The sequence below is a fragment of the Panulirus ornatus genome, chromosome 20 (genome assembly GCF_036320965.1).
Source record: "Panulirus ornatus isolate Po-2019 chromosome 20, ASM3632096v1, whole genome shotgun sequence".
Classification (NCBI taxonomy): Eukaryota; Metazoa; Arthropoda; class Malacostraca; order Decapoda; family Palinuridae; genus Panulirus; species Panulirus ornatus.
Window position 1 is genome coordinate 6,708,882 of NC_092243.1, and position 18,955 is coordinate 6,727,836.

At 38.7% G+C, this 18,955-nt stretch overlaps 1 protein-coding gene across 3 annotated transcripts in view; it reads right to left on the reverse strand.

Moving 5' to 3' along the window:
- Positions 1–5,435: 5,435 nt before the first annotated feature.
- LOC139755889 (dystrobrevin beta-like) overlaps positions 5,436–18,955 on the reverse strand; it is a 167,836-nt gene continuing 154,316 nt past the window's right edge. For 2 of the 3 annotated variants that reach the window (XM_071674599.1, XM_071674598.1), the window contains 3 exons: positions 10,163–10,296; positions 7,865–7,964; positions 5,436–5,529 (listed from right to left, as the gene is read on the reverse strand). In XM_071674599.1, coding sequence (XP_071530700.1) covers positions 5,480–5,529; positions 7,865–7,964; positions 10,163–10,296 — 284 coding nt within the window. In that variant the 3' untranslated portion in view covers positions 5,436–5,479. Of the gene's footprint in view, positions 7,965–10,162; positions 10,297–18,955 lie in introns of all 3 variants that reach the window. The other variant, XM_071674597.1, reaches the window with a different exon arrangement.

The following is an 18,955-nucleotide window of genomic DNA, read 5'->3' on the forward strand; positions in this document are numbered from 1 at the left end:
AAAAACTTTGTAAATATGTTTGTGCCATATAAGAAGCCTAGTAACTGGCCACAGACAGAGTCCCAATCAATACAACTCTTTTAATATGACTTTCTCTCATTAATAAGGAGTGACAACAGAAGAGGCTAACTAATTTCATGTGATATATGAAAGCCAATGTGAATGCTTAAATCACATTTCATGTTAAGGGACGTAAAACACAACCAATAAACTTAAGCCAAATTGACAATTCAGGTCTAAACTTTCTGAATCACACTACAATATTGCTGCTTATACCAAAATAATTTTTTCAGAGAAGACTAGATTTCAATAATCACAAGAAGAGGGGATCAAACAGGAAACGCTTTGTCAACTGTAAATACTGTATCTGTGAGTATCATTATGTTACGAAAAAATGTCATGAAGACAGAGGAAACAAATAAAGTCAGCTGAAAAATGAGCAACTTAATTTTCATTCCAGAAGGTTCTGATTTTCATGTGTCCTATTTCATGAACCCACTTTGAAATGACTATCAAAGTAAACTAAATCTCAATAGAAGTGGATATGAAATGTTCAAAATTTCAATGGAGAGTGCAGACTTTTATGACAATTAGTGAGTTTACTTAGCTAAGTCAAAAATTTATAAGCTGCCTTTATGAAAATAAGGTGTTATATTGAATCTTCCGATCTGTCCCACATTTCTACAATAGTATGTTACAAAATTAGGAATAATGTGAATGCAAACAGACACACATTATGCATCCTTAAATAACTCAGAACTTTAGTGTATTCAACACATTCACACACAGACACACATACATACATATACATATTTTTTTTTTATTTATTATATTTTGCCTTCTCGCTGTCTCCCGCGTTTGCGAGGTAGCGCAAGGAAACAGACAAAAGAAATGGCCCAACCCACCCCCATACACATGTATATACATACACGTCCACACATGCAAATATACATACCCATACATCTCAATGTACACATATATATATATACACACACAGACACATACATATATACACATGCACACAATTCACACTGTCTGCCTTTATTCATTCCCATCGCCACACATGGAATAACATCCCCCTCCCCCCCTCATGTGTGCGAGGTAGCACTAGGAAAAGACAACAAAGGCCCCTATTCGTTCACACTCAGTCTCTCTCTCTCTCTCTCTCTCTCTCTCTATATATTTTTTTTTTTTTTTTTTAAACTATTCGCCATTTCCCGCGTTAGCGAGGTAGCATTAAGAACAGAGGACTGGGCCTTTGAGGGAATACCCTCACCTGGCCCAATTCTCTGTTCCTTCTTTTGGAAAAAAAAAAAAAAAAAAAAAAAAAAAAAAAAAAAAAAAACGAGAGGGGAGGATTTCCAGCCCCCCGCTCCCTCCCCTTTTAGTCGCCTTCTACGACACGCAGGGAATACATGGGAAGTATTCTTAATCCCCTATCCCCAGGGATAATATATATATATATATATATATATATATATATATATATATATATATATATATATATATATATATAAGTCTCTCTCTCTCTCTCTCTCTCTCTATATATATATATATATATATATAATGGAAATCCTCCCTTCCCATTTTTTTTTAAATTTTCCAAAAGAAGGAACAGAGAAGGAGGCCAATTGAGGATATTCCCTCTAAGGCTCAGTCCTCTGTTCTTAACGCTACCTCACTAACGCGGAAAATAGCGAATATGTATGGGGGAAAAAAAAGAAAGAATATATATATATATATATATATATATATATATATATATATATATATATATATATATATATATTATGTAGCATTTATGGATCTGGAGAAGGCATATGATAGAGTTGATAGAGATGCTCTGTGGAAGGTATTAAGAATATATGGTGTGGGAGGAAAGTTGTTAGAAGCAGTGAAAAGTTTTTATCGAGGATGTAAGGCATGTGTACGTGTAGGAAGAGAGGAAAGTGATTGGTTCTCAGTGAATGTAGGTTTGCGGCAGGGGTGTGTGATGTCTCCATGGTTGTTTAATTTGTTTATGGATGGGGTTGTTAGGGAGGTAAATGCAAGAGTTTTGGAAAGAGGGGCAAGTATGAAGTCTGTTGGGGATGAGAGAGCTTGGGAAGTGAGTCAGTTGTTGTTCGCTGATGATACAGCGCTGGTGGCTGATTCATGTGAGAAACTGCAGAAGCTGGTGACTGAGTTTGGTAAAGTGTGTGGAAGAAGAAAGTTAAGAGTAAATGTGAATAAGAGCAAGGTTATTAGGTACAGTAGGGTTGAGGGTCAAGTCAATTGGGAGGTGAGTTTGAATGGAGAAAAACTGGAGGAAGTGAAGTGTTTTAGATATCTGGGAGTGGATCTGGCAGCGGATGGAACCATGGAAGCGGAAGTGGATCATAGGGTGGGGGAGGGGGCGAAAATTCTGGGGGCCTTGAAGAATGTGTGGAAGTCGAGAACATTATCTCGGAAAGCAAAAATGGGTATGTTTGAAGGAATAGTGGTTCCAACAATGTTGTATGGTTGCGAGGCGTGGGCTATGGATAGAGTTGTGCGCAGGAGGATGGATGTGCTGGAAATGAGATGTTTGAGGACAATGTGTGGTGTGAGGTGGTTTGATCGAGTGAGTAACGTAAGGGTAAGAGAGATGTGTGGAAATAAAATGAGCGTGGTTGAGAGAGCAGAAGAGGGTGTTTTGAAGTGGTTTGGGCACATGGAGAGAATGAGTGAGGAAAGATTGACCAAGAGGATATATGTGTCGGAGGTGGAGGGAATGAGGAGAAGAGGGAGACCAAATTGGAGGTGGAAAGATGGAGTGAAAAAGATTTTGTGTGATCGGGGCCTGAACATGCAGGAGGGTGAAAGGAGGGCAAGGAATAGAGTGAATTGGAGCGATGTGGTATACCGGGGTTGACGTGCTGTCAGTGGATTGAATCAAGGCATGTGAAGCGTCTGGGGTAAACCATGGAAAGTTGTGTAGGTATGTATATTTGCGTGTGTGGATGTATGTATATACATGTGTATGGGGGGGTTGGGCCATTTCTTTCGTCTGTTTCCTTGCGCTACCTCGCAATCGCGGGAGACAGCGACAAAGTATAATAAAAAAAAATAAAATAATATATATATATTATTATCCCTGGGGATAGGGAAGAAAGCATACTTCCCACGTATTCCCTGCGTGTCGTAAAAGGTGACTAAAAGGGGAGGGAGCGGGGGGCTGGAAATCCTCCCCTCTCATTATTTTTTTTTTTATTTTCCAAAAGAAGGAACAGAGAAGGGGGCCAGGTGAGGATATTCCCTCAAAGGCCCAGTTCTCTGTTCTAAACGCTACCTCGCTAACGCGGGAAATGGCGAATAGTTTGAAAGAAAAATATATATATATATATATATATATGTTTTAGGCATGTACAGAGCATCAGTTTGGGGAAGAGCAGTGTGGTTTCAGAAGTGGTAGAGGATGTCTGGATCAGGTGTTTGCTTTGAAGAATGTATGTGAGAAATACTTAGAAAAGCAAATGGATTTGTATGTAGCATTTATGGATCTGGAGAAGGCATATGATAGAGTTGATAGAGATGCTCTGTGGAAGGTATTAAGAATATATGGTGTGGGAGGCAAGTTGTTAGAAGCAGTGAAAAGTTTTTATCGAGGATGTAAGGCATGTGTACGTGTAGGAAGAGAGGAAAGTGATTGGTTCTCAGTGAATGTAGGTTTGCGGCAGGGGTGTGTGATGTCTCCATGGTTGTTTAATTTGTTTATGGATGGGGTTGTTAGGGAGATGAATGCAAGAGTTTTGGAAAGAGGGGCAAGTATGAAGTCTGTTGGGGATGAAAGAGCTTGGGAAGTGAGTCAGTTGTTGTTCGCTGATGATACAGCGCTGGTGGCTGATTCATGTGAGAAACTGCAGAAGCTGGTGACTGAGTTTGGTAAAGTGTGTGAAAGAAGAAAGTTAAGAGTAAATGTGAATAAGAGCAAGGTTATTAGGTACAGTAGGGTTGGGGGTCAAGTCAATTGGGAGGTAAGTTTGAATGGAGAAAAACGAGGAAGTAAAGTGTTTTAGATATCTGGGAGTGGATCTGGCAGCGGATGGAACCATGGAAGCGGAAGTGAATCATAGGGTGGGGGAGGGGGCGAAAATTCTGGGAGCCTTGAAGAATGTGTGGAAGTCGAGAACATAATCTCGGAAAGCAAAAATGGGTATGTTTGAAGGAATAGTGGTTCCAACAATGTTGTATGGTTGCGAGGCGTGGGCTATGGATAGAGTTGTGCGCAGGAGGATGGATGTTCTGGAAATGAGATGTTTGAGGACAATGTGTGGTGTGAGGTGGTTTGATCGAGTAAGTAACGTAAGGGTTAGAGAGATGTGTGGAAATAAAAAGAGCGTGGTTGAAAGAGCAGAAGAGGGTGTTTTGAAATGGTTTGGGCACATGGAGAGAATGAGTTAGGAAAGATTGACCAAGAGGATATATGTGTCGGAGGTGGAGGGAACGAGGAGAAGTGGGAGACCAAATTGGAGGTGGAAAGATGGAGTGAAAAAGATTTTGTGTGATCGGGGCCTGAACATGCAGGAGGGTGAAAGGAGGGCAAGGAATAGAGTGAATTGGATCGATGTGGTATACCGGGGTTGACGTGCTGTCAGTGGATTGAATCGGCATGTGAAGCGTCTGGAGTAAACCATGGAAAGCTGTGTAGGTATGTATATTTGCGTGTGTGGACGTATGTAAATACATGTGTATGGGGGTGGGTTGGGCCATTTCTTTCGTCTGTTTCCTTGCGCTACCTCGCAAACGCGGGAGACAGCGACAAAGCAAAAAAAAAAAAAAAAAAAAAAAAAAAAAAATATATATATATATATATACATATATATATATATATATATATATATATATATATATATATAGAGAGAGAGAGAGAGAGAGAGAGAGAGAGAGAGAGAGAGAGAGAGAGAGAGAGAGAGAGAGAGAGAGGGCGACTAAAAGGGGAGGGAGCGGGGGGCTGGAAATCCTCCCATCTCGTTTTTTTTTAATTTTCCAAAAGAAGGAACAGAGAAGGGGGCCAGGTGAGGATATTCCCTCAAAGGCCCAGTCCTCTGTTCTTAACGCTACCTCGCTAACGTGGGAAATGGCGAATAGTTTGAAAAAAAAATATATTTCATACACACACACACACACACAGAATCCAGCCTGACACCAGAAAACTACATAAGGAGAACTGTCAAGGAAGCAAATCATACACTGGTGAATGCAAAAATTGCCTTGAAACATTAGGCCAAGAGATGTACAGAAAAAATATTTACACCATTACATCAGGCCCAGTTTAGAGAATCTAGCATGATGTCTTACGAATAAGAATATAGACTTAGATTTTTTAAAGGAGGGCAACAAAATATAATTCTTTAAATATGGAAGAAAATATTCTATCATGGGCAGAGCTACATATGCACCTGAGAGAGAACTACTTAGTGGAAGATTAAAACTCCCCAATGGGAAGTAACTTCAACCATCATAAGACATCTATGACAGCACTAATCCTGATGTATTCTTCTTTTGAATCTGTAACAATTTGTAAACTTTTGAAGGAAGCCAACTATGCTGCTTTACTCATGTTTGTCTACTTAACAAAGCTGAAAAAAAAAGTAGCAATATGTTTAGTCTGAAAGACCACTCTGAAGAGCTAAGTTTTCTTGTCTACCTACGGTTCTAAAGCACTTCCTCATCTTTTATAAATCAACATGTACCAGTAACTACCTGTTGCTAGAGCCCCACAATCAACTTTTTTCTCTACATACAACTGCAAACACTTCCACTATGGTCATTCTAAAACTTTTGTTGTTACATGTGCTTATTTAAAATCAAAAGATCTAGCTGTACTAATAGAGAGAAAAAAGAGCACACATACAAAGTCTAAGTTGCTGCCATGTGTTGGCAGGCGATGCTAGTCTTGTCTCCCATGTCTTAAAATCCTCTAAAGTAATCATAATTCACATCTTGGTAGGCCCACTAGTAAAAGAATATCTCTGTATTCAGGAGGCCAGAAATAAAAGTGAGACACTGAATGGCGACATCAATTCACAGACAACCAGAGCTCCCTCTGCCACAGTAAGGGAATGAATGATAAAGCTAGCTGCATACCTTCCATTTCATTTCCATGCTGTGATATCACAGGCCTGGGCAGTCTGCTCTAATATTGTAAATTCACCATGAATAAGCATTTACTGGTCTCCAGTTTTATGGTGGTTGAAGGACATGAATCCTTATGGATGCATCACATTTACAGAGTAAAATGTTTTTACTCCCTCCACTGAGCCAGTGCCCTCTCAGATACTCAAAAAAAACTCTTCACAGAGGAAAAATTGTGCCTGAATTGAATGTGACAATCTACAGCGATATTTAGCAGTCAAGAACTTGCCCACACGGAAAGGAAGAAGAGACATGATACAAGGTTGTAACTGGAAAATAAGTAAGGACAGAGTTAGAAAAGGTATAAAGAAATATTTCTGTCATAAGAGAACATGGGTGAGTGGAACAAGCTACGTGAAGAGGTAGTGAATAAGTGAAACACAATGAAATTCAAGAGACATTATGATATAAAAGAGAAGTTTAGAGATGGGGCCTCAGCAGTGAAAACTCACTCTCCATGTGCACATGTAAGTATTTGCATAAAAACAAAAGTGTAAGTGATTACCTATTTGTGCATATGAGTAAATGTAAAGCTCCTTTCTCATATGCACATGCAATAAAATGAATAGGTAATCAAAAGTACAAATACGCATGCATACATAAAACTAGACTTTAACAATAAATGTCTTTTTCCATACACCTAAAATAATAATTTCCACAATCCACAAGTGTAACCTGTGAAGGATCAAATTTGTATATAAATAATACCAGATAATCAGCTAACCATAAGATATGACAAAATCCAAATAAATACATTACTTCACGCAGGACTTTACAATAAATTTGCAACATTCTTCAAATTCAGAAACCACATCCTGTTCCCTTGAAACATGAACTGCACTCAGTGTAAATCATTACAGCTACCATATGCTTTGGTGATGCACTGTACCATTCACTTCACTGATTAGCTGCCAGATATTAACCTATGAGAACTCCAATAAAGAATTTTCCCTAAATATATGAATTCTGTTCATAGGAACATTAGTAATATATATGCTGGATGATGTGAGGCCACAGCTATTTATCATTTACTTGCTGTTTAATTATGTTAAACTACATCACATGGCTAATGAAAAAATATCCCTCACTAAGTAACTTGTCACTTATTTTGTCCTAGTTAATTTCTCCCTTACAATTATGTTTCTGACAACATTGAAAAGTACTTCTGGTGCAAAAAGACATAATTCATCATTGAAATGTCTATCATACATATATCAGATAAAGTGGAACAGTTAAACATCAATTACTCACAGAAACACTAGAAACCCCCTCAACAAATATAATAACGTATATTGCTGTAATGATGAAAACTAATTAAATCAAATGAATCGAAGTGTCTGTATAGCTAAACTTAAGGAAATACACTAATTTATCTATATAAATATATTTTCTTTGCAAACATCAGACCATGACACTGATACATTAACTCCTGCTGTGGGTTCAAATCTTTTCAGTATAATTTCATTAATCTGTTTTGCAATGCTATTATATTCAAAGGCAATAATTACTCCTGATTTTTGTCTTTTCAGTTAGTAATCAATTTGAGTACTTTCCAGGTTTCCAAGCGATCTTTCACTCTCATGTTCAAGGTTATACTTTAAAAACGAAAACTTGTAGAGAGCCACATCTGGTAGTGACTGAAAATTTGAATGAGATGCTGGAAGTGAGATGAGTGAAGTTTGTGTTTACCTGTTAACCCAACCCATACCTGCCTCCTCCCAGTCTGGAGTGTTACTTTCTTTCCTTTGTGCAGAATCATCCTCACTGCTTCCCAAATTGGTGTGCCACTGTTTGTTTCCCATTCCAACCTATAAATAAAAATTTATATATGCAATGACATGAAGTACCACAAATATTTTGGTGAACACTTGAAATGATGGATACCTATTTACCTTCCTGTCCCACAATCCCCTTCTAAGAGATTCCCACAGCACTTTAGAATGGTGGTCACATCCACACGGCAGGACCACAGATCAAGAATGTGAAGTTGTGAGTATGTCTATCTGTCTAGGGTAAGTACAAACAACTGAGGAGCAAGCATTCAGTATCTTCATTTAGTAAGGTGCATCTTGGGCAAGAGGAGTGTCTTGTAATGTGCTACCAGTGTTTGTAAAGTTAAAGAGGTGGGTGGTGTCTAGAACACAGATGAGGAAGCATAACTCATGCATGCCTCAAAAGTGAATTTTCAAAAGGGTGCATATCTGGTGGAGAGGAGTTTCAAACTGGGTTGAAAAGGTGGTATTTAAGTGTTTTTTGAGTCTCTATGGTGTGAATATGTTTTTGTTTTTGTTTGTGTCATGTTTATTTGAAAGAGAAAACATGTACATAATGGTTTATGAAGTGTAAAGCAGGAGTAAACTTATTCTAACATGTGAACTGGTGGATGCTCATGAAGTGGTTTGGGGTCTAATCCACAAATCTCTGAGGGGGCTTGCTTAGAACCAAAACTATGGAAATTTTCCTAAAATAAGGCTGCAGTTCAAAAACACAGATTAGGTGAAGTTTGAGAGATGGGCCTCTACATGTGTAGAACTTCCTTCACATACTGTACAAATAGGTTATTACAAACAAGAGTAATGAAATTTCAGAATTCTCCACTTGGAAATAACAGTGCTCAAGTAATTCTTCAATTTGATTACATGGTTTGCGAGGATGTAAAAAAAATTCAAAAAGACAAATGACTCAATAAAAGGAGATACAATCACGGAAATTACAAAAAGAGCAAAATGATTTCTTTAAGAGCATAAACTGGGAAATGGGATTTCATAGGAAAAAAACAGAACACTATTATTGGGGGTTATGTAAAAACCTATGGTGAAAGGGTTAAAACATAGGTACATTTGGCAATAAAAAGAGAGGGAAGGGTAGAAAAGAGAGAGGCATTGTGCAATAAATGATGTTAAAAGTAAATGAGCACAGGCATGTACTATGCAGAAAATATTAGGCAACACAACAGTAAGCCATCATTTGAAAAGTCTAAGAGACTGAAGTATGAATACAAAAAGGAGGCAGAAGGAAACTCTGAAACAAAAATATTGAGGACAAAGCATGAGAAAGTCAGAAATTAGTCCATCAAGAGTTCACAATTAAAGTGCAACTAATCAAGCTAAGATGGAAGAGTTGTTGAAGATGATGGGAAAACAGGAAATGAATGGTAAATTTGAAGTATTTACAATATAACAGAAATGGGATGGGCAGAAAAACTTAGAAACATTGATAATGTATGAAAAGACATATGTAAGCAATTTAAGGTTTTTGATCGATATAAGACACATGGTCCCGATGAAGTCTTTCCATATGTACTCAAGGACTGTGCAGAAGTACTTTAAAGGTTCCTTGAAATGTTAAAAAAAATTTGGTATTGGATGTAGGACCAAAGTAGTGGAAGAGATAAAATGTTATGCCTATCTTTACAAAAGGAAAGAATAATATTGTACTGAACTTTAGACCAGTAACTCTGAAGTATTGTTCGTAAAACTCAAAAGGTAATAAGAAATCTACTGAAAGATCACTTGCAAAGGAGAAACTATGAAATTACAATGCATGAAAAGATGATAAGCAAAAGGATCATTATCTGCAAAGAAGAAACTACCTATATGAAGTAAACATAGAAAAACGGTCATTAACTAACATCTTATGAGTTCCTTGAAAGAATGAGCTATGTTTTAGACAGAAGAAAGGCATGAGTGGGCTGTGTGTTCTTGGATTGCCAAAAGGAATCTGACATTGTCCCACATAGGAAGCTGGTATAGATGCTGGAATTTCAGCCAGGTTAAGAGGGAGACTATTCTGATGGACTGAAAAGTATTTCAGTGGAGGGGAACAGACAAAGCATGTCAGAGAAGCCGTTACTCAGTAAAGTGGTTGGAGTTACCAGGGCTCACTTTAAGAAAAGATGCTACTCCTGATCTATGTAAATGACTTGCCAGGATTGAATTCATACTGGAATTCGAGGTATTAAGATTAAATAAAGCTTCTTCACTCATGGTGGCAGAATGTATCTCACCTGCATATCAGGAGGCATGTCCCCACTAGGTTTGCGTATATGTAGATGAGACAATGGCCCTTCATCCTCACTGTAAGTTCCATCTGTTATGCTACGCCATGCTGGGCTTTCATACAAACCTTTGAAGTCATAGTCTGCAAATAGTTGTATAATTCATTATCCAAATCTTCACATCAAAATATCAACACTGTACATGACAATGCTAAACAGTTCTGAAGGTATCATAATTCATTCGTCAACATTATTATTAGGTCTTATTCAAACTGGAAGGTGTTGTACATAAATATTCCACTACATTATTTACCACTAATGTTTTGTACACCTGCAGTTGAAGGGTTCATGTTTTACTGATACCAGTAAGAAACTCAACAATAGCTGTAAGAACCATCTCCAGAAAAAGGCTATTTCATTATGTCAGAACAAGAAAGAAACTGTCAGCCACAAGAGGTATGTCTAGACTGGAGGATATTTCATGTTCAACCCAAAACAGTAATAAACTACATCAGCCATGAGAGGTATTTCCTATAGAAAGATTACTGGTACTTCATGTTATGTCAAAATGACCAAGAAACTCAATTTCTGCCATGAAAGGAATCTCTAGCTATAAGGGAATTTCATTTTATGCTAAAACAAGCAAAAAACCCTACAACAACAATGACAAGCATCTCCAATAACAAGGTTACATAATCATATTACACCACAACAAGCAAGAAACTCTGCCTCAAGCTATGAGGAGTATTTGTTGAAAATCATATTAAACAAGGTTAAATAGACTGGCCAAGATGTGGTATCTAAGAGTAATGAAGATATCCATTCTGAATTCAGTCTGATAAATCTACATAGTTATTTCCCAGAAATATAACGTGAGGGGAATCTGAAATCACACCAACCCCAATGAAACTGTCATTCTGTCTCTCACTTCAAAGTTAATCTATCAATAAAAATTCAAGCACTATCTGGGCTGAACTCTAGTTTGATAAACTACAGCATATTACTCAAAGATTAATTTCTAATTCTCAATGAAACAACTTTAAAAATAGTTTGATATGCAAATCTACTCTTACTGCAGTCTTGAGTAATTCATAGTCTGAAGAAAAAGTATAGTGTATGCTTATATTTAATACAATTTCAAAGCTATAGTAGTATATACATGTACATAACAAGAACAGAAATATAATTTACTTAAAGACTAAAAGTGAATATCTTTTAACACAATTCTAAGAACACTATCAAATCGTGCCTACAACACATCACTTAAAGTTATTCAAAACAAGATTTTTTGTCAGTTACAAAAAGTTTCACCAGTAGTCTTATCAAACAGTGAATAATATCAAATGTTGGAATCTTAAGAATATAATAATTGTCTTTCAATCTCAAAATAAAAATTTTCAGGAACAGATAATAATAACATTCAGAAATTTAAGTATTTACGTTTTACATAGAAATAATAATCAGCAGATCACATGGTACAGGACATCGGGAAAATATTATCAAGAAAGAGATACAAAGCCATCACATGAGAATTTTTGGCTAAATCTATAATGCAGTCTTATGTATTCTTCACATATTCTAAACGCCCTTATAATTCTACTCAATACAAACTTATGGCTGGATGTATGGTCTACTTATCCCTTCCTGCTTTCCTTCCCATACTTTTCCTTATATTTCTTTTGCCATGACCCATCCTCATTAACTTTACACTTATTCTGGTTGAATTTCATTCGTCATGTATCAGACCAACTACCTAAGAGTTTGTCTAGGTTCCCTTGTAATTTGGTGCAATTCTCCTTCTGAGAAGTCATTTATATTATTCACGAAAAGTAGTAACACCAGAACAAACCTCTGAAGTAGAGGATCTTGGCATGTGGGTGAGAGAATGCCACAGTCTCACGGTAGGAGTAGAAGAAAGATACAAAATCTGTAGAATTAAGAGAGAAACAGGCAAAACAGAGGACAAGTATGGTAGTTGGGAGACAGACCTTGAGCCACATAACATCAAAATTTGGGAACTCAAGGTCCTAGAGGTATGCAACAAGTGTGCAGAAGTTGGTATAGCGGTGTGCAATCCTTAATGTGATGCATTCAAGTGCTGCCCGCGGTTGAGCGCATAGGTTCAAATCCTGGATGTGGCAGTTGTTTCACAGTCAACCCAGCTGTTCATCCAACCGTAAGGGTTGATTGATAAAATGGGTATTTGGCTCAGACTGTGGGGGAGGGGGATGCTATTTCATGTGTGGCAGAATGGCGACAGGAATGGATGAAGGCAGCAAGTATGGATATGTACATATGTATATACATATGTCTGTATATGTATATGTATGAAGACGTTGAAATGTGTATATGCGTGTGTGAGCATTTTTATATATATATATATATATATAGATATATATATATATATATATATATATATATATATATATATATATATATATATATACATATATATATATATATATATATATATATATATATATATATATATATATATTCTTTTTCTTTCTTTCAAACTATTCGCCATCTCCTGCATTAGCAAGGTAGCGTTAAGAACAGAGGACTGGGCCTCTGAGGGAATATCCTCACCTGGCCCCCTTCTCTGTTCCTTTTTTTCAATTTTCCAAAAGAAGGAACAGAGAAGGGGGCCAGGTGAGGATATTCCCTCAGAGGCCCAGTCCTTTGTTCTTAACGCTACCTTGCTAATGCGGGAAATGGCGAATAGTTTGAAAGAAAGAATACATATATTTTTTTTTTTTTCAAACTATACGCCATTTCCCACGTTAGTGAGGTAGCGTTAAGAACAGAGGACTGGGCCATATATATATATATATATATATATATATATATATATATATATATATATATATATATATATATATATATTCCCTGGGGATAGGGGAGAAAGAATACTTCCCACGTATTCCCTGCGTGTCGTAGAAGGCGACTAAAAGGGAAGGGAGCGGGGGGCTGGAAATCCTCCCCTCTCGTTTTTTTTTTTTTTCCAAAAGAAGGAACATAGAAGAGGTCCAGGTGAGGATATTCCCTCAAAGGCCCAGTCCTCTGTTCTTAACGCTACCTCGCTATCGCGGGAAATAGCGAATAGTATGAAAAAAAAAAAAAAAAAATTTTTTTTTTTTTTTTTTTTCTAATTTTCCAAAAGAAGGAACAGAAGGGGCCAGGTGAGGATATTCCAAAAATGACCCAGTCCTCTGTTCTTAATGCTACCTCGCAAGCGCGGGAAATGGCGAATAGTTTAAAAGAAAGAAAGAACATTATCTCGGAAAGCGAAAATGGGTATGTTTGAGGGAATAGTGGTTCCAGCAATGTTGTATGGTTGCGAGGCGTGGGCTGTGGATAGAGATGTGCGCAGGAGGATGGATGTGCTGGAAATGAGATGTTTGAGGACAATGTGTGGTGTGAGGTGGTTTGATCGAGTAAGTAACGTAAGGGTAAGAGAGATGTGTGGAAATAAAAAGAGCGTGGTTGAGAGAGCAGAAGAGGGTGTTTTGAAATGGTTTGGGCACATGGAGAGAATGAGTGAGGAGAGATTGACCAAGAGGATATATGTGTCGGAGGTGGAGGGAACGAGGAGAAGAGGGAGACCAAATTGGAGGTGGAAAGATGGAGTGAAAAAGATTTTGTGTGATCGGGGCCTGAACATGCAGGAGGGTGAAAGGAGGGCAAGGAATAGAGTGAATTGGAGTCATGTGGTATACAAGGGTTGACGTGCTGTCAGTGGATTGAATCAAGGCATGTGAAGCGTCTGGGGTAAACCATGGAAAGCTGTGTAGGTATGTATATTTGCGTGTGTGGACGTGTGTATGTACATGTGTATGGGGGGGGGGGGTTGGGCCATTTCTTTCGTCTGTTTCCTTGCGCTACCTCGCTAACGCGGGAGACAGCGACAAAGTATAAAAAAAAAAAAAAAAAAAAAAAAAAAAAAAAAAAAATATATATATATATATATATATATATATATATATATATATATATATATATATATGGCAAGAGTAGTCTTGCCTTATATTTCATGTGTGGCGGAAGTGGCGACGGGAATGGATGAAGGCAGCATGTGTGAATATGTATATGTGTATATGTGTGTATGTCTGTGTATGTTTATGTATGTATACGTTGAGATGTATGGGTATGTTTATGTGCGTGTGTGGACGTGTATGTATATACATGTGTATGTGGGTGGGTTGGGCCATTTCTTTCGTCTGTTGCCTTGCGCTACCTCGCTAACGCGGGAGACAGCGACTAAGTATGATATAAATATATATATATATATATATATATATATATATATATATCCCTGGGGATAGGGGAGAAAGAATACTTCCCACGTATTCCCTGCGTGTCGTAGAAGGCGACTAAAAGGGGAGGGAGCGGGGGGCTGGAAATCCTCCCCTCTCGTTTTTTTTTTTTTTTCTTTTTTTTTTCAAAAGAAGGAACAGAGAATTGGGCCAGGTGAGGGTATTCCCTCAAGGCCCAGTCCTCTGTTCTTAACGCTACCTCGCTAATGCGGGAAATGGCGAATAATTTGAAAGAAAGAAAGAATATATATATATATATATTCTTTTTTTTTTTTTTTTTTTTCATACTTTGTCGCTGTCTCCCGCGTTTGCGAGGTAGCGGAAGGAAAACAGACGAAAGAAATGGCCCAACCCCCCCCATACACATGTACATACACACGTCCACACACACAAATATACATACCTACACAGCTTTCCATGGTTTACCCCGGACGCTTCACATGCCTTGATTCAATCCACTGACAGCACGTCAACCCCGGTATACCACATCGCTCCAATTCACTCTATTCCTTGCCCTCCTTTCACCCTCCTGCATGTTCAGGCCCCGATCACACAAAATCTTTTTCACTCCATCTTTCCACCTCCAATTTGGTCTCCCTCTTCTCCTCGTTCCCTCCACCTCCGACACATATATCCTCTTGGTCAATCTTTCCTCACTCATTCTCTCCATGTGCCCAAACCATTTTAAAACACCCTCTTCTGCTCTCTCAACCACGCTCTTTTTATTTCCACACATCTCTCTTACCCTTACGTTACTTACTCGATCAAACCACCTCACACCACACATTGTCCTCAAACATCTCATTTCCAGCACATCCATCCTCCTGCGCACAACTCTATCCATAGCCCACGCCTCACAACCATACAACATTGTTGGAACTACTATTCCTTCAAACATACCCATTTTTGCTTTCCGGGATAATGTTCTCGACTTCCACACATTTTTCAAGGCTCCCAAAATTTTCGCCCCCTCCCCCACCCTATGATCCACTTCCGCTTCCATGGTTCCATCCGCTGCCAGATCCATTCCCAGATATCTAAAACACTTCACTTCCTCCAGTTTTTCTCCATTCAAACTCACCTCCCAATTGACTTGACCCTCAACCCTACTGTACCTAATAACCTTGCTCTTATTCACATTTACTCTTAACTTTCTTCTTCCACACACTTTACCAAACTCAGTTTACCAAACTCAGTTTGGTAAAGTGTGTGGAAGAAGAAAGTTAAGAGTAAATGTGAATAAGAGCAAGGTTATTTGGTACAGTAGGGTTGAGGGTCAAGTCAATTGGGAGGTGAGTTTGAATGGAGAAAAACTGGAGGAGAGTATATATATATATATATATATATATATATATATATATATATATATATATATATATATATATATATATAAGAGCAAGGTTATTAGGTACAGTAGGGTTGAGGGTCAAGTCAATTGGGAGGTGAGTTTGAATGGACAAAAACTGGAGGAAGTGAAGTGTTTTAGATATCTGGGAGTGGATCTGGCAGCGGAAGGAACCATGGAAGCGGAAGTGGATCATAGGGTAGGGGAGGGGGCGAAAATTCTGGGAGCCTTGAAGAATGTGTGGAAGTCGAGAACATTATCTCGGAAAGCAAAAATGGGTATGTTTGAAGGAATAGTGGTTCCAACAATGTTGTATGGTTGCGAGGCGTGGGCTATGGATAGAGTTGTGCGCAGGAGGATGGATGTGCTGGAAATGAGATGTTTGAGGACAATGTGTGGTGTGAGGTGGTTTGATCGAGTAAGTAACGTAAGGGTAAGAGAGATGTGTGGAAATAAAAAGAGCGTGGTTGAGAGAGCAGAAGAGGGTGTTTTGAAATGGTTCGGGCACATGGAGAGAATGAGTGAGGAAAGATTGACCAAGAGGATATATGTGTCGGAGGTGGAGGGAACGAGGAGAAGAGGGAGACCAAATTGGAGGTGGAAAGATGGAGTGAAAAAGATTTTGTGTGATCGGGGCCTGAACATGCAGGAGGGTGAAAGGAGGGCAAGGAATAGAGTGAATTGGAGCGATGTGGTATACCGGGGTTGACGAGCTGTTAGTGGATTGAATCAAGGCATGTGAAGCGTCTGGGGTAAACCATGGAAAGCTGTGTAGGTATGTATATTTGCGTGTGTGGACGTATGTATATACATGTGTATGGGGGTGGGTTGGGCCATTTCTTTCGTCTGTTTCCTTGCGCTACCTCGCAAACGCGGGAGACAGCGGCAAAAAAAAAAAAAAAAAAAAAAAAAAAAATATATATATATATATATATATATATATATATAGACAGCGACAAAGCAAAAAAAAAAAAATATATATATATATATATATATATATATATATATATATATATATATATATATATATATATATATATGGGTATGTTTGAAGGAATAGTGGTTCCAACAATGTTGTATGGTTGCGAGGCGTGGGCTATGGATAGAGTTGTGTGCAGGAGGGTGGATGTGCTGGAAATGAGATGTTTGAGGACAATATGTGGTGTGAGGTGGTTTGATCGAGTAAGTAATGTAAGGGTAAGAGAGATGTGTGGAAATAAAAAGAGTGTGGTTGAGAGAGCAGGAGAAGGTGTTTTGAAATGGTTTGGTCACATGGAGAGAATGAGAGGAAAGACTGACCAAGAGGATATATGTGTCGGAGGTGGAGGGAACGAGGAGAAGTGGGAGACCAAATTGGAGGTGGAAAGATGAAGTGAAAAAGATTTTGAGTGATCGGGGCCTGAACATGCAGGAGGGTGAAAGGCGGGCAAGGAATAGAGTGAATTGGATCGATGTGGTATACCGGGGTTGACGTGCTGTCAGTGGATTGAATCAGGGCATGTGAAGCGTCTGGGGTAAACCATGGAAAGTTGTGTGGGGCCTGGATGTGGAAAGGGAGCTGTGGTTTCGGGCATTATTGCGTGACAGCTGGAGACTGAGTGTGAACGAATGGGGCCTTTGTTGTCTTTTCCTAGTGCTACCTCGCACACATGAGGGGGGAGGGGGATGGTATTCCATGTGTGGCGAGGTGGCGATGGGAATGAATAGGGGCAGGCAGTGTGAATTGTGTGCATGGGTATATATGTATGTGTCTGTGTGTGTATATATATGTGTACATTGAGATGTATAAGTATGTATATTTGCGTGTGTGGGCGTGTGTGTGTGTACATTGTGTATGGGGGTGGGTTGTCCCATTTCTTTCGTCTGTTTCCTTGCGCTACCTCGCAAACGCGGGAGACAGCGACAAAGCAAAATAAATGAATAAATAAACAAATAAATAAATAAATAAATAAATAATATATATATATATATATATATATATATATTTTTTTTTCAAACTATTCGCCATTTCCCACGTTAGCGAGGTAGCGTTAAGAACAGAGAACTGGGCCACTGAGGGAATATCCTCACCTGGCCCCCTTCTCTGTTCCTTCTTTTGGAAAATTAAAAAAAAAAACAATGAGAGGGGAGGATTTCCAGCCCCCCGCTCCCTCCCCTTTTAGTCGCCTTCTACGACACGCAGGGAATACGTGGGAAGTATTCTTTCTCCCCTATCCCCAGGGATAAATATATATATATATATATATATATATATATATATATATATATATATATATATATATATATATATATATATAAGCAAATGGATTTGTATGTAGCATTTATGGATCTGGAGAAGGCATATGATAGAGTTGATAGAGATGCTCTGTGGAAGGTATTAAGAATATATGGTGTGGGAGGAAAGTTGTTAGAAGCAGTGAAAAGTTTTTATCGAGGATGTAAGGCATGTGTACGTGTAGGAAGAGAGGAAAGTGATTGGTTCTCAGTGAATGTAGGTTTGCGGCAGGGGTGTGTGATGTCTCCATGGTTGTTTAATTTGTTTATGGATGGGGTTGTTAGGGAGGTAAATGCAAGAGTTTTGGAAAGAGGGGCAAGTATGAAGTCTGTTGGGGATGAGAGAGCTTGGGAAGTGAGTCAGTTGTTGTTCGCTGATGATACAGCGCTGGTGGCTGATTCATGTGAGAAACTGCAGAAGCTGGTGACTGAGTTTGGAAAAGTGTGTGGAAGAAGAAAGTTAAGAGTAAATGTGAATAAGAGCAAGGTTATTAGGTACAGTAGGGTTGAGGGTCAAGTCAATTGGGAGGTGAGTTTGAATGGACAAAAACTGGAGGAAGTGAAGTGTTTTAGATATCTGGGAGTGGATCTGGCAGCGGATGGAACCATGGAAGCGGAAGTGGATCATAGGGTGGGGGAGGGGGCGAAAATCCTGGGGGCCTTGAAGAATGTGTGGAAGTCGAGAACATTATCTCGGAAAGCAAAAATGGGTATGTTTGAAGGAATAGTGGTTCCAACAATGTTGTATGGTTGCGAGGCGTGGGCTATGGATAGAGTTGTGTGCAGAAGGATGGATGTTCTGGAAATGAGATGTTTGAGGACAATGTGTGGTGTGAGGTGGTTTGATCGAGTGAGTAACGTAAGGGT